Below are 21943 nucleotides of genomic sequence, written 5' to 3' on the forward strand. Positions count from 1 at the left end.
AGTGTTTAAGAGAGAAAAGAGAGCAAAAAGGAGCCATAAAGAGTTCTTGTTAAAAAGAAGCAGAGTCAAGGCTTCTTACAGTCGAGCCAGTTAGTCTAAAACTTTCCATCAAAGCCTCGCTGAGCTGCATGGAGTAATTACCTCTCACACAGCAACAGCTCCCAGGCCTTATTACTGATACTGTTTGTGTGTACGTGCATGTGTGTGTGTGTGTGTGTGAGAGCGTGTTTAAAGGTGCATGTGCAGCACACACACAGGCAAAGTAGATGAATATGCCCCCATGTCCTGGTCAGGCATAGTGTGTGTTTCCATGTGTGTGTGCCTATAAAGTAGCAGCACCCTGGAGTGTCCTGCTTTTCAGACACAAACCAGCTTGCAGGAGTGATAAACCGAGAAATGTTGTTATGACGGGTCGCCCCTGGTCTCTGCTCTCCTGATGACGGCAGAGAGAAGCCCACCCAATGTGCTTTTCCAGAGCGCCTGGGTAAAAATAGGCAGATTGAGAAGACTAAGACAAAACCGAACTGGAAAGCTCTCGGAACAAGAAAACCTCCACCAGTGCTTAGCTGCTACGCCCACAGGCATCGTTCTTATCATCTTAAAATGTGCAATAGGTTAAAGCAAATCTGGATTAATTTTATATCTGCTGGAAGTATTGGATAGTTTTACTTCTTTGAGTAAGAAAAAGGAGCCAAAAAGATTGTAAACCACTGGCTTCTAGATCAATGTAGTGGAGTAAAAACTACAATATTTCCCACAGAAGTGTGGTGAAGTGGAAGTGTAAAGTAGAACAATGTGGTGCAAGTACAGCACTTGAGTGAATTTGCACCACTGCTAACGTTAGAGTCCGGAAAGTTCACAACCAAAAACCTGCTAATTCAAACAATCTGTGACCAAAATTTTATGGAAATACAGTTTAAAACCTCACAAGATTTTCTAAGAACACAGGAAAAGACAAACTAATTAACTGAGAGGGGTGAAATAATTTACTTTTACCCGTGAGTGAGGTTTCGTTACATTTCATGGTTGAGGACTGAATCACAAGGTCAAACCAACTCATGTTCACGGTTACATACTGTATGCTTTTTCCCGTAACTCCCAACCAGAGACCGTATATACAGTCAATGCTCTGTGAGGAAGATTAAGGCGCCTTCTCTGTCTTTATTCAGCCATGTTGACAATCTTTGATGTGACCAGTCAATTTTTATTTTTATTTTTGGAGACATTTTCTGAATTTTATTTGTGGACCACACTGCCTTAAGGAGCTGCTAAGCCTGAAAGAATTTCCTAAGTCTGGGTTTTAATGACTGTGAGTGTCTCATGATGGACTAACTTCTGTATGAAAGGCTTTTTCTAGGGAAAACAGTGACTACTTGCCATGTTTTGGTATGAAAATGACTTAATTTAATTATATGGGAAAATATCAGCTCTTGGATCAGTTTGTATCATCCTGCAAAATCAACGGCTACCCACTCTAGTAAAAATGTCACAAAACGTGATTCATATGCCCAAATTTAACTTATGTGACTAGGAGCTGAATGAAGTCCTTTGCCAGCACAACAGCCAGAAAAAACGATGGACTGCAGAAATAGATTGATGAAATAAAGCGGCTGTAACCAGCATCGTAACTAATGTCATCTAACTTTCCAGAGTTAAAGTTCAACAGCCTCTTCCAGCGTTTCTCATGACCAAACGGAGAGTTTATAAATCTCTCACTCACTGCAGATTTAAAACGCCTAAATAACGTACACCCTGATGTTTCCACATCTCACCACATCATGAGATGGTTGTATTTTTCCAGGGAAGGTTTGAAATGGAGGGCCCCAGCAGCCAGTAAAACTTATTTGGGCATGCAGTCTGTGAGCCCAGCCAGCAGCATATAGCGAGAGACATAAAATCTCAACCAAAGAACCTGATGTAGACAAACTGTGTTAAGTGTTTGTAAAATATCTCTGGCCTGGGGATGTTTGATGGAGGGGTTAAAAAGAGAGGAGAGCTACTTTTAAAATTTATTACTGCTTAGCTTATTGTTATTTCAGTGGATTACTGCAGTTTAATGAATACATATATTGATATGAACAACTGTATGGGCTGTCAGATCTGTGCCTTCCCCTTTTATTCCCTCTGCACACAGAGGTCAAAGGTCAGACAGTAGTAGAAGAGCAAAGAACTGAACTTATTGTAACTATTTTCTTAATTTATATAAATTAGACAATTGCAGGTTAAAATTCAAAGATAGCATCAGTTTCATTGACCAAGCAGAACGTTTTTTTATTCATGGGATGTAGTAGCACTTAAAGATGAAGTGAAATAAAAAATAATTAAATTTAAGTAGAGCACTCAAAAATATAACACTAGCTGTGTATGAAATCTCTCCTTATTTGCTTCCTTGCTGTACACTTACTGTGATTTATGGACTCCAGTGGTCTCAATAATGGAACGAAAATGGAAGGCGTCAAAGCAGGTACATCTTTTCAAGTTTGAAACAACACAGTGCGTTGCTCCACCTTTGCTCCTGTAATAAAAGACATGTAAATTACAGTTTTGTGACACTATACTGATCAGTGGTGAAGCCGGATAATGATGATTCATAAGTGTCTGAACTGAATCAGTCAACAGCTCACTGCAGAGAAATGAATGAGCATGAGTGTTAAACATGCAGGGAATGAATGAGTGGAAGGGAACGATGCCAAATATCTGTTATAACAAGAATGAGCAGAACATAATCACTTTGTAGGAGAAAAGAATGATCACAATCAGACAGAGAGGAGCGTGTTACACACAATGAGGAACTCTTCATGATTATATTTCAGGAGAGAGTAACTGACCAAGGCATTCTTGCACATGTAAGGACTTTTGCTTCCTGGAGAAAATACAAAAATAAACCAGCACGAAAAAACACCCAAAACATCATCTGTATGATGATGTTGATGCTGTCTATACTTGTTGGCCCTACTTTACATAGTTATGTTACTTTATGCTCATAAACCAACTGCATTTCAGAGGAAGATATGGTTCATTTTACTCCACTACATTTATTTGACTTCTTTAGTTCCTTTGCAGACTATAATTACAAAATATGATCAACTAATAAAGTATGATGTATTACAGAAGTTAAAATTAGCTCCACCTTTACGAAGTGCAGCGTTAGTGATGCTTCCACATCATTTTTTTACTTTTACTCCTGGTATTTTTAGTATATTTTGATGTTAATACGTTCATACATTTACTAAAATACAGTTTTGAATGTAGAACTTTTACTTGTAGCATTTCTACACCGTGGTATTCCTACTTTTTACCTCCACCATGTAATAGTATTAGCGGTTTTTTATATGAGACCTAGAAAACAAAAGGTTTATACAAAAATATTTTAGTTTACTATTAATGACAAAAAAGCTATGAGAGGTTGAAGCATCTTTAGACATCAGCTCCAGCTATTAAAACACACTTTAAAACTGGTCATACCGTATTTTTGAGCTCTTCGTGATGTGCTCTTTTTTGTATAAGACCGCCATCTTGTGGACCCAACGGTAAACAACGGCAAAGGCGGAACTATGTTTCTGTCGTCATCATTGTGCGTCTGTGTCTCCCAGCTGCCGCAACATGTGAAGAAAACATGGAGAGGCAGTTGCTCTGACATGTAACTACTCCTCACGTAAATTCACAAAACATTAAAAGCGACATTTGTTTAACTATTCACTCCACGTCTTGACTCTGTAAGTAGCTGAAAGTGTGGTAGCCTAAAGTCCGGTTAGCTAGGTTTTCTCGCACGGTTGCTTTTCGGTTGTTTTACTAGCTTGTAGCCCGCTAACAGCATGGACAACACGGAGGAAAATGCGATTGAGCTCCACGGAGATGAGGAAATTATTGAAGTAATCGACCTAAACGAGGCAGAGCAAGGCCCTGGTGGGTAGAAAAATTGTGTACAACTCCTGTGATCACCTTTGGCAATGTTCACCTGTGATAACCAGTGCCTGTGTTGTTTATATTTGTTTTTGGTAACTGTAATTAGACAGAAAAGGTCAATCAACTTGATCCATAATTGACATTTCATTTCTTAGAGAAGTTCAGGGCGTAGCTGATGATTTGTTTTCCAGCTGAAGGGACGCTATAATCACCACTTTCCACTCAGTGTTGATTAATTTTCTGTCTTTCTCTGTCTCTATAAGATGATTTGGCTAATGACTTGGAGGACGTTGACTTTGAAGATGCTGGAAACGCAGATGATGATGACAATGAAGGCTGGGAGACGGAGGATGAGATGGAAGCTGAGTCAGAGCAGGATGACAGCGAGCTCACCTTCTCCAAACACACTGGTAAAAGCGTGTATCACATTTGTGCTGCTACTATCAAACAACTTCAGTCTGCCAAAAGTTTGATTTGGTCCTCCCTTCTTTTGTCCAGGCTCAGTGTTTTGCGTGAGTTTGGATCCTGTGACAAATAGTTTGGCTGTGACAGGAGGACAGGATGACAAGGCCTATGTTTGGAGGGTGAGCGATGGAGAGGTCCTGATGGAGTGCACAGGTGAGTGTTCATGGCAGACTGAAGCCTGTGGTTAGACAAAGTGTACATGGAGTATAACTCTAACCATCACTCCAAAGCCCAAAGCTACCTTGATGTAAAAGAGGATTAAGAGAACAAGTTGCCGTTTCCACAGCAAAGTAGTCAAGTATCAAAATAGCAGATGTAGATATTAAGATACACATTTCATACTTAGCCATCTTAATGAAACACTCAGCCCTCTGCCAAGCCTTCTGTGGTGCTGTTTGATAAGAGTGGGAACATAATCTGAACTGTAAGGGTTAATCTGTGCTAGAAAACTGAACCTGTTTTTTCATCAAAATAAGCAGCTTTTAAAGTTTTCCTATGACTTCTCCTTTATTCTCCACAGGTCACAAAGACTCTGTGACATGTGCCGTGTTCAGCCACGACTCCAAGCTGGTGGCTTCCGGTGACATGAGCGGCATGATTAAAGTTTGGAAAGTGGAAACCAAAGAGGAGATCTGGTCTTTCGAAGTGGGAGATCTGGAGGTAAAGGGCTTCGGTGCAGGGACCGTGTGTTTAAGAGTCTAATCCAAAAACACTGCATCAGCCTGAATGTGTGTCTGTTTAGTTTGTGCATCTGTAAGCACTTGTAAAGTCTTTTATTGGGACTGAAGGAATTTATGAGGAAACAAGAGAGGATGACCGCTCAGGCTGAGAATTTGTGGTCTCACGGTGGAAGTGAGTGATCAGACATTTCTCCCTTTACTCAACCACGACTGCTGAGTTGCTCTTAAACAAGGCACACAACCCATCATAATTACAAGACCAGCTCGTTTGCCATTGGTAGAAAACAGCAGTGGAAATCAGAGGGATGTGATCGGTGTGTAAAGTAGCTTTTAATTCGTGGCCGTCTGCCCTGCTTCCTCCTCAGTGGTTGGAGTGGCATCCCTGCGCTCCGGTGCTGCTGGCGGGAACAGACGACGGCAACGTGTGGATGTGGAAGATCCCTTCAGGAGACTGTAAAACCTTCCAGAGTTCTGCATGCCAGGCCACCAGCGGAAAAGTCCTGCCTGACGGTGAGAGATGAGGAAACAAGACCTAAAGTCACAGGGATTCTTCACAGGAGTTAAAAGTACCATTAAAGGCCACATAGCAACATTTAAAATCCAGAACAATGTGTTAAATGTGTAATTAGAAATAGGGTAGTTTAACCTTCTGTGTGTATTTAAGTGTGTATATGTTTTTATTTGGCCGCAGGTAAACGGGCTGTAGTGGGTTATGAGGATGGGACAGTCCGTGTGTGGGATTTGAAGCAGGGCAACGCCATCCACGTCATCAAAGGTGAGTCTGGCATCTCTACCCTGTAGCCTCATCCTGCTGTTACTTTTACATCTGATGCTTTAGGTAGGTTTCTATCATGTAGGTGACTTCATAGAGAGACCACACAAGAGGTTATGTCCCAAATATCACGGTCTTTAACTCTGACATTAAAGCGGTTAGACAATATAAAGCGTTCTGATGTGCATATACTGATCATCATGTTCAACACATGTCTGTAAGTGGGGGAAATGTTTTGTCTTTGACAGGTCAGGAAGGACACCAGGGGGCGCTGACCTGCCTGGCGTGCAACAAGGACGGCTCTCTGGTGCTGACGGGTTCAGTGGACGGCTGCGCCAAGCTCATCAACACCACCACGGGCAAGGTGGGTGTCATGACAACACAATGAGAGGAAATACAGGCTTGTGTTGCATATTATGCAGGTGTATTTAGGGATTATTATAATTAGTATGATAAAGACTAAGACACGTTTGCTTATTACACACAAATGATTAAACATATAGCAAAGCAGAGAATATAGTAAAACGAAATCACAGCTCCGCAAACACGATATCAACATATATATATATTAGTGCTACAGTAGGATTAGCCCTGACAAATGTTGCACCCTGGAATCATTGTCCTGTTGGTTTTGTATTCTTTTTAAGACAATATCTTCTTTGTTGTATTGTGTGTGTGTGTGTGTGTGTGTGTGTGTGTGTGTGTGTGTGTGTGTGTGTGTGTGTGAAGGTGGTTGGAGCATTCTCTGTGGAGGGAGGCAAAGCGAAAGGATCGAAGGACGAGGAAGACTCCAACTCTGTCGAATCTGTGGGATTCTGTAACATGTGAGTTGTGTAAAGTCAGCCCAGCGTAGTTAAGAAGACCTGCACAGTTTCTTCAGAAAACACAAGGTCTTCATACAGCTACTTTGTTTTTCCACTTTTTTTCTGCCTCGTATGACCACAAATCAAATGCTGAATTTTTGGTCTGACAAAATAAGCCTAACCTCGTCTGGGCTCCTAGCTGTATGTCTGATTTAACAGAATTAATGGTTATGTAGATCACAGCTGAATTAGGAACTTGAATCAGGAACTCATCTGTCACCTATTTTATTTCCTGAAGTCCTGAAGCGTTGGTGTGTGATGAACAAGGCTGTATTTTTCTAAACCAAGCATCTGTAATGCTTCATCACAATTCAGAGTATAAAAAAGGCAATTTAGTGCTTATAAAAGCTGTTCGTAGATGTGTAGCTCAAGTGTCATTAGCTCTAGATCAGGGCAAGAGGAGCAAGTGTTTGCTGTTTTATTTGAATCCCTTGATAAGAAAAACTGACCTGGTAGGCTAAAAATATGAACTCGTACAGCTGTACAAATCTTAGGTTTGAATCTTATCAGTTTCTCAGCTCTGCTTCAGTTCCTGAAACGTTTTCCTGTCTCCTGTCCTCTCCAGCCTGCCTCTCGTAGCTGTGGCGTACCTAGACGGGACTCTGGCCATATATGACCTCTCGACACAGGTCCTGAGGCACAGGTGCCAACACGAGGTAACCGGCAGCAGAAAGAGGGAGGGTTTATGTGCACATGCATGTTTAGTTTAGTTCCCCATGCACGCCGCCATGCATTCTCACTTGTCTTAACTATATATACTTCACGGGGGCTTTGCAGTTATATCACAAATCTCCTAGCAACCACTTCTGGTGCCGTCAGGGAGGTCCAGTTGAGTTAATGTTGCGTTTAGCATAAACATACAGAGACACCTGAAGGAGAACATCCCGTTAAGGAAGCAAGTTGCTGATCAGTGGACAGTGTGGCGCAAGTTTCCCTCAGTCCTCAGCTTCGTGAGAAATGAAGTGAGACATGAAGAAAAACTAACACACAAATCATAAATCAATTCTAGAAATGGGGAAAAAAATAAAAATTCTGTGTCCATATTTGGGCTGAAGCCACAAAGATCCTGCACTTTCAAGCCACTAATACAAGTCTCTAGTCAACGTTAGCATTGTTAGCTTCATTTCAAACCAGGTAAATGATGACAAAAGATGCTAAAAATAAGATGGAGACTGTCAGGAAATATGGGTTTAGAAATAGAAATGTCAACTGTTGATTGCTGCTGTTGTCACCTAAAACTCTCCCTGTTCCTCCAGGCTGGCATCGTGCACCTGCAGTGGGAGGAGTCTTCTTCTGTGGTGTCCACCTGCAGTTTAGATGGAGCCCTGCGCTTATGGGACGCTCGTTCTGGCAACATGGTGTCCGAGTACCGCGGCCACACTGCCGAGATCCTCGACTTCGCCATAAACAGGTACGACAGATGGGTTATCGCCCGCCACATTTCCCTGAGGTCAAACTGTGCAGCGGCAGAGACCGAGATGCTTTGCTGAAGGACACTTCAGCAGGTCTGATGCTTTGATTGATATGATTTCTCTCTTCATCTCATCCTGGCTGTCTCTCTCAATCTCTCCTATCAGGGAGGCGTCTCTCGCAATAACCGCCTCAGGAGACAATCAGGCGAAAGTCTTCTGCCTCCAAAGACCTGACCGGTAAACCGAGCTGGAAGAGAAGAAGAAGAAGAAGAGCGGAAATATTTTTGGAGAAACAGCAGAGACATAGGCTTGATCAGACTTTTTGTTCTCTTTGACCGGAGAACATGTTTCCCTTCTCTTCAGGATTTCAGAATCTCTCTTGTGTGGTCTCACCATCTTATCTGACCTGCTTTAGCAGGGCTGCTTTCTGCGTTCATCGGTACTTCAATGGAGCTTAATTGGCAGACGTTAAAGCCAATTTAAGCAAAGTAACTGAGAGAAAAGAGGAGTTTATAGTCTGGTTTGAATGACAGAGAGCAGAACTTCTTGTCTTCACAGAAGTTTCCAGTGTGATTCTTTAAAACAAACTGTTCTCATTTCTTTTTAAGTATCTCTGTTTCTGTAAGAGACTAAACAGTGAATGATACATTATAGTGTCCTGTCTTCGACATCGCACTTAATGTTCTGTCCTCTAAAATGTTTTCGAGATAAAAATTTCCTTTGGTCTTGATGATTATTTTTTTTCCCATAATTGGATTTTTTTGTTTCGCTAAATGTCAGGACTACATTTCTCATAGTCCCGGTTTTTCCTTTTGAGGGCATGTGTGGTCTTCCAGCTTTCGGACAGATCGTTCGGTCAAATTATCTCACTAAATGTTCATGTAAACTTAAGTGTAAATACAAAATAATAAATAATATACCTCCTTCTAGGTAACTATTAAAATTCATTTTCAACCAAGGCCTGTGTTGTTTCTCACTAATGTCCATTAAAACACTTACAGTCAAAATCTGAGAAAACAATGTATACTTTTATACTATTTTTGTCTGTGTATATCCGTTTAGCTCATGCTTCCAGACAAAAGTGGTCATTATGTGTATCATAGTGACGTGGGAAGCTGGGAAAAAGATGCATCCTGGTGCAACAGCTTTCTGAATTCAAGTGGTGTCTTGGTTTGTTTAGACTATCATTTGATTCGGTTTTAACTCAGATCTGGTTTTATCTGTTTTATCAGATATGAGTAAGGAAAGGAAATGAGTCAGTTTGGAGATGACAGGACCCTTAAGGAAGCAGATGTTCCGAAAACCACAGCGTAGATATGATTAAAGATAGGAAATTGCCACTGTGGGAGTTGTGAGTACAGTATTACTTGCTGACGCACGCCCAAATAGTTCTGTGTCCTCTCTACAATGACTATATCTGTCTACTTTGGGTAATAACCTTTAAAATGGACCAACCAGAGACATATTTTTAACATGATCATGTTTGGAAAACATTAGTTTGATCGGTCCTCTGCCCTGGTTTTTTTTTTTTTTTTTTAGGTATAATTGAGTTTCACAGGCGAAGAAAACACATAAAATGCTTAAGACAGTATGTATGTGCATCTTTTTTTGAATATGTCTGCCCAAAACTGACAAAATGCAGTAAAATAATATGAAATTTCCTTGAGCTTTAAGAACAGAAGAGCTGTAATGCAGAGATTACTGTCAGTTTCATAGAGCTTTTCAAATGTTCACCTCTAACCTGATCGCATGAATCAGTTCATCAAAACACTGGGCTGACCTTTACTTTGAAATGAGTGGTCAGTGATGTGTTTATGGTTTTTCCTTCATTACTGCTTCTTGAGATCTATCTGGGAAACTTTCTATGAGTGGGTAGAAAGCCCATCATGACTTTTACTGCTCTGACCCTTGTTTCAAATTATCAGGAAATGCATGAGCTCATCAGCCACTTTGTCGCTTGTTGCTACGTCAGAGCACTAATACAGAATGCACTGCGCGTTCATATTACTGCGTTTCCCACGTATACATTGGTATCTGTGTGTGCTTAAGGAAGAGAACCTGTTAAATGTAAAGGTCACATCACTGGTGCACATTACTGGTTTGCTTCTGGTGGAAAAAAAAAACACCTCAGCAGTGATTCACTGCAAAGCATACTTCACAGTCCAGTGTATAATTACTCGTATTAATGGATATGAGATTCAGGGATGAGCAGTCGCAGCTTTGATTGGTTACTCAGACCCTGATAAAGACCAGACTTAACCAAGCTGACTTAACAAAGGAAACTGCCTGTGATTCAGTCTAACCTATGGCTTCCGAACACCACTGCAACAGTCCTTCCAGCTCCTCCTTACAATTTTTCTAAAGGCCAAAGCCTGTTCTATTCCTCTAACTCTATTGTTGTTTTGTTTTTTTTTTTTCTGCCGTCTGGTTCCTCTCCTCTCGGCCGTCCGCCACAGTCAGGAAAAACAACTGTCAGTTGGTATCCTGTGCACAAGTGCTTCTTCCTTGGATACCTGGATTCTCAGCACACGCAGTCATTGTATGTGCCCGACGGTGCACATGTGTACATGCACAACTCACGAACGCACACAAACAGGCAGTAAGACGCTTGCATGCACAAACATGGTTTTGCATATCTTGAAGACTTTGTGTGAGCATTGCTCGGTCTTATAGGTTGTTTTTCAGACGATGAAATTTCAGTTCTCGTCCGGAGTCATTTTAACAAGGTGACTCCACAGTTGGATTATTCTACATTTCTTCTTCACTGACCCTTTTACGAAGTCAATGTTTTCCTGAAATCGGCAGTTTGAGAGCAAATATGCGGTTTAAAACTGACACACAGTAAAACACGTGTATCACCCAACAGTGTTTCAGCAGCAACACAGCTGGACAGGAGCTCAGCTGGCAATCAGGGGAAAATAACACCTGCAGGATATTTTCCTCATTTGTCACGGCAGTGTGTTCAGCCTCAAAGGTCAGCCTGAGTGGAGACAAAGGCTAGGAGTGGCCTGAAGGAGTATCACCTTTAGACCTTGACGAGGCTAAAGCCTGATCTATTAAATTTCAACTCATATTCTCTGCAGGCCGCTGACAACAGATGCCAAACAAATCGGCTGAGCGGAGAGAGACAGGTGCCGCTGCCAAGGTAAACACGTCTGGAGGAAGAGGAGGCAAGCGACAAACACATTAACAACACATCTGTTTCATGAAAACTGAGACGAGAGAAAACAGCATGTGCAGAGATCAGGACAATTACTGATCACAAAATGTCATTACATTAAATAAACCACAAAATGCAATTTTTTTTCTATATAAAATTAATGTGTGCCAAAATTTTGAAGCCTAAACATTTTAAACCTTGTGTCAGTAAAAATCCAAGTGTCAGCATTGAAAGCGAATGCAGTAAATTATGAACAGTGGAAGTTTTTTTTGTTGTTGTTCAAAGACAAAGACAAGACCTGAAACACTTGAAATATTAAACGCTGCCAGTTTATTAAGCACACGTCGCTGAAGCTAATGGAGTCTAATACAAAAGTCCTGCAACATAGAAGAAAGTTCAAAAAAAGTTCCGTTTTAGTTGAAACCATTTTAGAGACGTGTAAATTGTATCTATTCTTTTGCAAGCTGAAGTCTGCAGATGACTCCCTGCACCTTTAATCAATCATATCACATTTCATTTTTCCATTGTGTATAAAAATATACCAGATTAGATCATTGATTTACTGTTGTGCAGGGCCTGGTGTTCCAGGGAAGCTAAGATGCTCCATCTCCTCCTTTGTAATGTGAAGATGTTGTGGTTTCATGTCCAGCCTGTCCTCCCTGTGTAGTGTCTTTCCAGACGCTCTCCGGCTCAGGAACGTTTCTGTTTAAAACCATTATCTTACTGGAGCTCGTCCATCTCTGCCAGCACCAGGTCTGCTCCAAACTATCAGTGAAGGAGTCTTCCGTGTTTGGCTAACAAAGCAGGTCACCACCGGCCTTCCATCCAACGCTGTGTTTAAATATGAGACGTGCATGACAGCTGTTATGAATTCAGACATACACATATTGTTTGCATATGTTTAGGGCAGTACAGGGCCAAATGAAAGGAGCGAATACATCTTTGATTTGTTTTAACCTGCATGGGGGTATGGTTTGGCCGAGACTCACGCTTTACAGAAAGTGTCAAGTACATTGGCGCCATCATATTTACTGAAATGACTTTTAACAGCAGAAAAGAACATACAGTAAATGTAACACGATTACATGAAAGGCGGCTCTAAGGTTGAGTGTAAGCAGCAATAAAAACAGCAGCTCGGCTATTATTGTAAAATAACAGTTCATTTCTGTTCATCCATTTGTTTCCTTATTTATTTATATAGTTATACAACCAAAAAAAAACATATATTTCACACAAAAAGGCTAAAAAAGAAAAAAAGAAAAAGCAATTACAACCCTAATTTCTAGCTTTGAGGATTTAGAGACATTTTTATTGTTCAATTTAGACATGCTTTCCTGTGAGATGAAGACTGCGTATGGCCATTCCTTGATTATCTGACCGAGCCTTTGGTTGAAGATCATAAATATCTATGATACATGCTGCAGGAGCTTTCTTGAAGCGTCTGGGGGCCATGATGGAGGGTGTGAAGACAAACCACATGCCTTGCCTACTGATGTTAACCTGGAATGTTCTTATCATTCTTAGGCTGTGGTGATAACGGCTCTCCATCCTTTTCCATTCATGGTTGTGCACTTCAGTCCTGGACTGTGGCGAGAAAAGGGGCCAACGGATGTAAGAGAAAACGACAGAGTGCAAAAAATGAGTTAGTAGGTCAATGGCCACATCCCCAGCATGACTGGCAACCTACCTTAGGAAAAGACAGACGTACAGTATGACTGTTCTGTCCTCCTCCCTCCTCCTCCTCCTCCTCCTCCTGCAGTTTGCACTTCCCCTTTAAAGTATCTGAGCAGAACAGCCGGACACTTGGCTGCTCTGTTTGCGGTGAGGTTGTGAAACGGCTGCTGGACCGATAGGATCTGAAAGGATAAAGAAGCTCCTGTATTTTATTGTATCGTTCTGCACCTTGTTAGTGCTCCTGGCTGTGGATATGGCATGCCGGGGAACAGGCTTGAAGTTATCAGGAGAGTCGTAAGAAACTCTATATTATTTGAGTTTCCTTTGGCAAAGGATACATGTCTGGACCATTCATCCCCAGAAGGTAAAAATATTACCAGTTTGTTGCTTTTTGTTTCAAAAAGTTCATAAATAAATGAACTTATTATCATGTATTACTGCTGATATCCTTTTAATCATATCATTGATAGTGATCAGATTGCAGGATTACATGTTATTTCAACAAGGTGTACTTTGAAACACCATTTTATTTCGTCAAAACTGTCTTTTTTTTTTTTTTTTACAGGCACCTCTTATTTGAAGAAAACTCTGGGAAATGGCTTCAAAATCAATTTAAGAAAAAGCCCTCAAAGCTACAGATAAATCTGACATAAGAAATAAATAAATAAATAAATAAATTACGCCAGGCTGCATTTAAGCTGTTGTGTTGAAAAACCAATTTGTTTCTGTGTATTCACCTTATAAAAGACAGTCTTTGCTGAAACTGTGACAGGACTTTGATACCATAAAATTCCCTTCATTGAGCTTGTTTGCTCGCAAATTGGTGCGTGTTGTTCACATGTACATGCACATTGGAAATACTGACAAGTTACAATATTCATTTTTAATGTTATTATCATATATAATGTGGATGGTTGGTTCAAAATTGATTGTTGCACTGTTGCAGATTTTGAAGAGTTACGGTAGACATTTATTTTGAAGAACTTACACTGACATAAAAAGGGAGATGTAATAAAGGAGCATCATAAAACATATAGACATAAAACTGTGTAATATATAGGTGTTATATGCTATAGTTTACGGTGAGAGTCTGTGAACATTTACCCCACTGACTATAAACCACTATAAACAGTGTTAAATTATCTTGAGGACATGTATCACTTTCTAGAATATAATAGATACAAAGGGAGGTGTAACTCCAGAGTCCCAGCTGATGAATTATTGAATGACAGCAGCCTCACGTCCATTAACATGCGCTCTCGGCTGTTAGCTAACAAAGAGGTTAACTCTGTTTCAGTGGTCAAGGGGAGACAGGAAGAAGCGGCATTGCAAGCTGCAGTTGTTGGTGTTAACGTCTTTCTTTACTGGCTGCCTGCAAATCTCTCTGTCATACAAAGAGACGGCTTAGAGAGTACAAGGCTAAAACTTAGTCCCTGAATCAGTCTGCTCTTGCCACAAAAATTGCAAATAAGCATCCACCATTGACGATGTGTATTTCTAAAATGAAATAGAAATATTCCTTGATTTCCTTCCTCCATTTCTTCCACCTCCATCTCTCCAACTTTAGTCTAAGTGGAATGTGGTCACTTTCATCTTTCTACAGCGTGTCCTTTTTCTGAATAGGTTCCTGGATGAACTTGAGTCATGTAGATTATAATTCCTTGACCTTGACACTCCCTTTCTTATTTCTCTACGTGAATTGAGAATATACCATCTAAAATCTCCTTCTTTCCACCGTCTGACATCTGGTCAAAAACCGTTCGTTTTTGAGACTGAGCATTACTCTCTCCCTGGGAGCGTGCTCCCTTTCTGTCAACAATCCGGGTCTTTCTTCATTTATTACCAACGATAGCCACTTTCAGCTGATTCCTGAAATCATTACGTAGCTTGAAATCCACTGACTCAATGTTACTTTAACTTGAAGTTAACATACTTGAGCTTAAACTGACTCCCTAGAGCTTCCCATAACTGTGGCATGACACATTGTATTAGTCAATTCATTGCATTTCCTCTGCAAGAATGTTTAAGCTTGTTGAGTAATAGTATTAAACTAGTTCAATCAAATAGGAATTGCTCTCATTTGCCTTGACATGATACATGTGGCTTCCATAAACCAAGCCCTAATCCTACCTGTACCACTACTTTAACTAGGTTTGACCTTCTCTGCAGGGTAGCTGTACCTTGATGGGAGAGGAGCCGGGTTTCAAATGGGAGGAAGTCTCCAGATTTCACCTACGATGGACTACAACGACTCCTACGCTTTTCTCTCCGGGGAGCAGCTCATCTACACCATCACCATACCGCTGTCCACCTCCATCATCCTGGCCAACCTCGTCATCATCCTGGGCATCGCCTGTAACCGCCAGCTCCACAACACGCCCAACTACTTCTTCCTCAGCCTGCTAGTGGCCGACATGTGCACGGGCGTGGCGCTGCCCTTCATACCATTAATGGGCCTAAACCGGGAGTTGAGTTTTAGTTCCTGTTTGGTGGCTCACGTTTTCCCGAATTTCCTCTTCTTGGCGTTTCTTTTCAACCTTGTAATGGTCCACTATGAGCGCTTCATCTGCATCGTAGACCCCCTGCATTATAATAACCTGTGGATGCACCGCAGTTTTCCTCTAGCATTGCTCGTGGTGTGGGTGCCGCCGCTTCTGTATGCATGTCTACCTGCTTTTGGGTGGAATAACTGGGCAGGACCAGATTGGAACGGCTGCTGTTGTTCAAGCAGCCAAAGGTTTCCTCCACTTTCAAACTGTTCAACTAATGGAACCACCTGCTGCTCGTACAGGCGAGTATTCCCCAATGCTTTTATCTACTTGGAGGTGTATGGACTTGTCCTACCTGCTATTCTTACCATTGCTGGCATGACTGGCCGTGTTCTGTGGATCACCCGAGGCCAGCTCAAGGACATTTGTCGCCTCCATCGTTCGGTGGAGCGGGGAAGTCAGGCCTCAGACCGGGAGCAGAGGCTGAACCTGCGGTACACTCGCTGCGTGGTGGCCGTGTCGCTGACCTTTCTCGCGTGCTGGGTTCCCTACCTCATTTACATGCACGTCTGCATAGCGTTCCTGATCAGTGACACCAAGTGGAGCTCCACCACTCACATCGTGCTGTCTTGCACTGGAATCGGAAGCATGGCCGTGGTGCCGCTGGTGCTCGGCCTGGCCAACAAGCAGTACACAGAACCAGCAAACAAACTTCTCCGGAAACTCAGAGACAGGTGGTGGCGGAGGTCTCAGGAATCAGAGGAGGCAGCAGTCTGAGAAAAAAAACTGTTGAAACTGAATATTTATCTCCTCCAAGGAGGTTGTTTTCACCTGTGTCTGTTTATTTATGAGCAGGATTATGGATAAAGCAATGAACTGATCTGCACCAAAATTGTTGGAGGGATGGGGCACGGACAAGGGAGGAAATCACTCAATTTTGCGGCAGATCCAGATCATTTACTATAAATTTAAACACTTTTTTCTCTGAAGTCTGGCGTATGTTGTTTGACATTTGTTGCCATTTGTATCCATGCCATTAAAAAATGGCCAACTGTTGTTTTACCACTACTGCACTGGGTTTGGAGATAAATATTTTGTCTTCATTGCTGAAAGTTTACTCATTTCATACTTCAGCTAACAATAGTACTGTTTCAGGAGACATATAAGATGAAGAATAAGTAATGGACATCATTTTAATCATTTAGAAATTTACAGGATGGAGTCTGTAATAGATATTCTACACGGCTACCGAAAAGCATTCACTACAGACTTTGCTCTCTGAATGGCTTTAAGTTTTCCATCGTCACATTCATTTCAAAATAGGCCTATAAGTTGGTGTTGAAATGTATCTGTCTATCAGATCAACAAAAACATTTTCCACATCCTCCACTGTCAAATTTCTCACTGAGCTAATTTCAAAAAAGCAGAACAACAAGCTGAATGTGAAAGCTGAAATGCAAATTTCATCATGAAGGAAGGATATATCAAACGACCCATGTATGAGTGCTGCACATGCTATAAATATAGTTCAAAGACGCACAGTGTATCCTCATTTCTCATAGTGCTGCCTGCTCTCGCATCAGTACTATAACTGGTCGTAGATTTTCTCCATCTGTCACCCTCCTGCCTGCAATGTTTACTCCTACTTCCCTCGCCAGTGTTTATCTACAAAGTGGTATGCAAGCTGAAGAGGGGAGAGGGATGCATCCACAGTTCCTAATATATCTACAAGACATGAGGAGATTAGGCCTTTAGAAAGAATTGAAAGTTTGCTTTGAGTTTCCAGTTTCTGCCATATTTAGATGAAATGTTGCAGGAATGTTCGAAGCAGACGGCAATAAGACTGCAGGTCTCATTTGCTGAGGACGGTCCGTTCACAGGAAATGGGATTTTATTTGAGACTTGAATAAACACTGAATATATGTCGTGCTTTTTGTTTCCGCAAACAAAATGTGCTTTTAAATGTGTGCATACAGTACGTGGGTGGGGCGGAGACAGACAGCAAATGAGCTGAGGAGGAAAAGCAGACTTTAATCAAATTAAAGGCCAAACAAGGTCTGAACTATTGCGGACATTAGGAGATATGGGATATCATCACGTGGTCAGGGTACACCATCTATACGTCTCTTGCTTCTGTTGCATTGCTAAGCCATGTAACAGTATGTTTTCCATATCCAAATATCATGTATGTGTGTGTGTCAGGAAGACAGACAGGAACCGGGAGAAGAGGAGGAGGAGGAGGAGGGAAAAACTAAGACACTATGAGACTGTTGGGCTCCAGCTCCTGCATCAAGTAGCAAACCTCTGCACAATCTGTTTCCCTCTCTCTCCAGGCTTTACGCTAAGATAAGCTAAGCCAATATTTACTCTACAAACATGGGTTGTATCAATCACTCAGCAAGGAAACAAACATGCATATTACCCAAAATGCTAATTGCTAATCTGTGTATGTGTTTTTTGAAAGAAAAAGAGAGCAGACATAGTGCAGGTTGTGTCGCTTTATTTAAAAAGTGTTTTCCATTGCAAATACTTGTCACCCACTTTTGTAATGTCTTCTGATTTTCTCATGATTACTTGAGGTTCACATGAAGGTTCAGATACATTTGAGAGAACTTTACAGTAAAGCATCAGTGAAGCACAGACAACAAAGACTTGTCTTTATTGATGGGTGTCTTTGTATACAGAACATGAAAAGCCACTTCAGGCACGCAGTCCCCCTTAACGTGACCTCTTGTGATTCCCAGGGAACATTATCTCTGTGTATTTCCTCCCCGATACGAACAAGAAGTGGATCAACAGAACCTTTACAGATGGTTTTCTGCTTCACCAAGACAAAAACCCTCTTTAGCTCACACAGTAAGGAGAGAAACAGCTGAAGAAAAGCCGAAAAACACACTGATGGTACCAGGAACACCACAAGATAAGAAAACCCTTTCGAAAAAACACTGCTCAACATAAACAACCAAAAGTCTCAAACTTAAAGCACAAAAAAAAAAACAACGTTCAACCTGCCGAGAAGCTGTTGTTACCAGAAAGCACTCAAAAGACTAATTATTGCATTAAAAGTAATAAATTTAACTTAATTTGAAGTTTATGAATTCACATTATGCGGATATACTGTAAAGTTGGTGCACACTCTTAGTCAGTGTACTGGGAGCTTTCCGACACCACTCTGCCTGCCTCCACTTCCACCCGGATCAGCAGGCGTTTCTTGGAGGTGGGGTACGCTGGCGGGATAACGGTGTCTGCCGGGATAAAGGTGGTTGCCGTGACGACGGTGGGTTCTGGCGGCCCCCGCAGGGACGGCAGGTGAACGTCTGCGTGCAAGTAAGGACTTGGATTGGTTGGTTTGTTTTTAGAAATCTGAGCGAAAGAGAGGTTTGATTTTAGTGGGACACAAAACAGGAAGCAGTCATGAGAAATCTGGCATGAATGAAATGGATGCAGGTTTTGATTTTGTTTTTGCTAGTGTGTCCATTTTTATTATTCTTTTGAATCAGATTTTTCTTACAATTTTATTTATAATTATAGGAATCTTTTTTGCCTCTCCACTTTCCTTGTCTACCTCTACGTCACCTACACTGTATTATCTTTATTTTACTTGTTTTTCAGACGTCGTTCTAGGTTTTTCACATAAAATCCATATGAAACATGTTTTAAAAAAAAGGTTGGTTACCACTGTTTTTGCTCATTTGATATATTTTGACCAAACTTTATGTCAGGAATTAGTGAAATAAAGAAAAATACACCAACGTGCAGCAAAATAACCCACATCAGAAGAGTTTTTATGGCTGCTGATTTCAGGAAAAGTAAAAGAAATGTTCTCACCTGCGTTGCGCATGAGGTCCCTCATCCTTCACAGAGATGAAGCAGAGACAGTTGTTAGTGAAAGCATCAGTGGAGTGAATACATCAAATAAAAGCATCCATGTGATCATCCCCCTGCATCCCCTCTGCTGGCATACCTCTCCTCCTCGCCCTCCAGCAGCTTGCGGTAGGTGGCGATCTCGATGTCCAGGGCCAGCTTCAGGTTCATCAGCTCTTGGTGCTCGCGGATCTGTCCAGCCAAGTCCTGCTTAGCCCGCCTCAGGGCCTCCTCCAGCTTGGCGATGTCCTCCCGGGCCTTCTCCAGCTTGTCGTCGCCGTCTGTCCTAACCTCTCTGATTTCCTTCTTCAGGGACTCTTCCTGCAGAAGAGAAGACGAAGAAGAAGACGAGATGATCAGAGACTGGTTGGATGGAGAGGGCGTTAAATATGTGAGTGTGCATCTATGTGATCCAAACCTTCCTGATGAGAGCTTCCAGCTCCCCAGTGAGCCTCTGGATAAGCCGCACCATGTCTGAGATGTCCCTCTTTAAATCACGCACTTCCTGCTCACGTTGTCCTGCGTTTAACACCATGGCATCCATCTGAGCGGGGGCAAAAGGTGAATAATGTGAGAACAGTATCTGGCCTCACATAATGTACAAAAATAAAATGAAATAACACTTTAAAGGGGGGCTAGGATGTGGAATAAATACTCTAAAATACTCTCTTTGAATGTGCAGCGCTGGTTTAAGATCTAAAATCGGTTATATCTATTCAGTGTTCTCCTTCTGACCTTTCTCTGGTTCCACTGCTCGGCCTCGTCCCTGGTGCGGGCAGCCATCTTGGCGTACTGAATCTTGACGTTCTGGATGATCTCGTCCATGTCCAGGGTCCGTTTGCTGTTGTCGGGTATGATCACAGTCTTGTTCTGGATTTGCGACTCCAGCTCCTTGATCTCCTGCAGGGGGCAGACATGAGGAGAAGAGTTGGTGGGATGTGCAGAGGCAGAAGCTGGACACTGCGGTGTTACAGCGTCTCTTATTATTGTGATGTCAGTCGAGACGACTGAATCATTACCTCATCATAGCCAACCCTGAGGAAGTCCAGCTTTCCCATCAGGTCCTCCAGCTCCAGGACCAGATTCACTGCCTCCAAGTGACCTTCGTCTACATCCTGTTACACACACGTTAAACGCAGCACAACAACATATTGAACATCACTGAAATTCATTGAAAGAGTTTCTATTATGTCTCTAAATGGCCGAATAAATAAGCAGAAGAAGAAGCTCACAGTACCTTTTTGGTGACGACAAAATCATTCTCCAGTTCAGCTTTCTTGTGCAACTCATCCTCATACCTGCGACCAAAAACAAAGGGTGAAAGTTTAATTTGTGATGATAATGATGTTTTTTTATTAAACAAGAAGTGTAGAAACAACAGATTCAAACTCGATGGAGGTCTAGTGTGAAGCTGCTGACCTCTGCTTGGTGTCCTCCACCTCCTCCTGGTTCTTGAGCAGCTCGGCCTGCAGCTTGTCTTGGTCGCGGAGCAAGCGTTCGATCTGCTGCTCCAGCTCGTTCTGCAGCTGCTTCACGATGTCGTCGACGTTCCCCTCGTAGTCCTCCTGCTCCTTGAGGATCTTCAGCTTGGTGTCGAGCTTTTTGTTCTCGTCCTCCAGGTGTTTCACCTGAGGCACGGAGAGACGAAGGCAGAGGGGGAAGTAAACATAAAGGAGAACGTGTGGGAGAAAATAAGCCGCAAAATCGGAGGAATGTCATATCTGCTGTAGCTGGATGCCAAGTTTTACACCTTATTATTATGTGGTTCATGTTGATAATAACAGGCGAGGATGTTACTTCACATTCAAAACATGTATGTGTAGCCTATTATCATGTTTGTTGGGAAAAAAAGGAATAAAGAGATTGAGGAGAAGTGTTCAGTCTATATATCAAATGTATATAGTTCTGTTAGTTTTAGTCTGAAAGTAGCAGTGTCCCTTAAACCCTCAGATATTTCTGGTTATAGTTCCTGAGTGATGACCCTTAACTTTAAGTTTTCTAATTCTCCACAAGAGGGCGTCCTACATGCACCACCAACATAGTTTACAGGCTGTGGGGCACAGAAAAACACAATCCATGGCCCCAGGTTACAGAATTAGTCGAAGGAAACCTGCTCCAGGATCTGTATAAATAAGGGCAGACAGCAAGACAGCAAAGCAAGACAGGGTTTGCTTTGACTTTGATCTTGAGCTGAATATCGAATATTGGTTCAAATGAGTGAATAAAAAAAAGTCAATAGACCAAAACTACAACATGAAAAAAATTATTATTACTATTATTATTATTATTATTATTAACTGATTTAACCAGACCCTTGCAGAAAAAATAATGATGTAATTTACAAACCTTGTCAATTAACTGGACGAACTTGTCATTGAGTCCAACCATGTCGTCCTTCTCCCTGGATTTGCCCTTGGAGTCCAGTTTGTTGTTGGTCGGCTGGCTTTTGGTGGGTCCCGTGCTGCCGGGGGAGTAGGACTGGCTGCTGTAATCTCTTGGTTTAGACATATTGAAGCTCGGAACTGCAACACGAAGTCTAGGAGCCGGACAGGTGAGCGGTGAAGGCACCCACAGCCCTCCAGATCACCTGCTTTTAAGGTAGACAAGGACCACCCATCACCCCTCCGCTACTCTGCTTGCGACCAATGAAAAGAGGAC

At 41.9% G+C, this 21943-nt stretch overlaps 4 protein-coding genes across 5 annotated transcripts in view; 2 read left to right on the forward strand and 2 right to left on the reverse strand.

Annotated features, from left to right (window-relative positions):
* Positions 1-3559, reverse strand: part of LOC139609369 (histone deacetylase 4-like) — a 63176-nt gene extending 59617 nt beyond the window's left edge. The window contains exons 1-2 of the mRNA XM_071463801.1: positions 3466-3559; positions 2405-2515 (exon numbers count right to left, since the gene is read on the reverse strand). The gene's annotated coding sequence lies outside the window, so the exon portion shown is untranslated. The remainder of the gene's footprint in view (positions 1-2404; positions 2516-3465) is intronic.
* A 30-nt stretch (positions 3560-3589) lies between these two features.
* On the forward strand, positions 3590-9056 carry aamp (angio-associated, migratory cell protein). Its single transcript, XM_071463808.1, has 11 exons — positions 3590-3906; positions 4170-4316; positions 4405-4524; positions 4892-5031; positions 5417-5561; positions 5743-5826; positions 6072-6187; positions 6553-6647; positions 7252-7342; positions 7943-8097; positions 8264-9056. The coding sequence occupies exons 1-11, from the start codon at positions 3816-3818 to the stop codon at positions 8337-8339; spliced, it is 1260 nt and encodes a 419-aa protein (XP_071319909.1). The 5' UTR covers positions 3590-3815; the 3' UTR covers positions 8340-9056.
* Positions 9057-13057: 4001 nt separating this feature from the next.
* On the forward strand, positions 13058-18061 carry LOC139609847 (G-protein coupled bile acid receptor 1-like). 2 transcript variants are annotated; one of them, XM_071464844.1, is made up of 2 exons: positions 13058-13296; positions 15102-18061. In XM_071464844.1, exon 2 carries the CDS (start codon positions 15140-15142, stop codon positions 16196-16198), a length of 1059 nt encoding a protein of 352 aa, XP_071320945.1. In that variant the 5' UTR covers positions 13058-13296; positions 15102-15139; the 3' UTR covers positions 16199-18061. The 2 variants fall into 2 exon arrangements, with proteins under 2 accessions (XP_071320945.1, XP_071320944.1); XM_071464843.1 differs by having other exon boundaries at positions 13202-13296; positions 15107-16334.
* On the reverse strand, positions 17905-21907 carry LOC139609846 (intermediate filament protein ON3-like). Its single transcript, XM_071464842.1, has 9 exons — positions 21632-21907; positions 20705-20913; positions 20523-20583; positions 20305-20400; positions 20021-20185; positions 19704-19829; positions 19386-19606; positions 19250-19275; positions 17905-18784 (listed from the first exon to the last, which is right to left on the reverse strand). The coding sequence occupies exons 1-9, from the start codon at positions 21791-21793 to the stop codon at positions 18777-18779; spliced, it is 1074 nt and encodes a 357-aa protein (XP_071320943.1). The 5' UTR covers positions 21794-21907; the 3' UTR covers positions 17905-18776.
* Positions 21908-21943: the final 36 nt, after the last annotated feature.

Source organism: Trachinotus anak, unplaced genomic scaffold (assembly GCF_046630095.1).
Source record: "Trachinotus anak isolate AG129_WGS33_773 ecotype Australia unplaced genomic scaffold, CSIRO_AGI_Tana_v1 ptg000026l, whole genome shotgun sequence".
Lineage (NCBI taxonomy): Eukaryota > Metazoa > Chordata > Actinopteri > Carangiformes > Carangidae > Trachinotus > Trachinotus anak.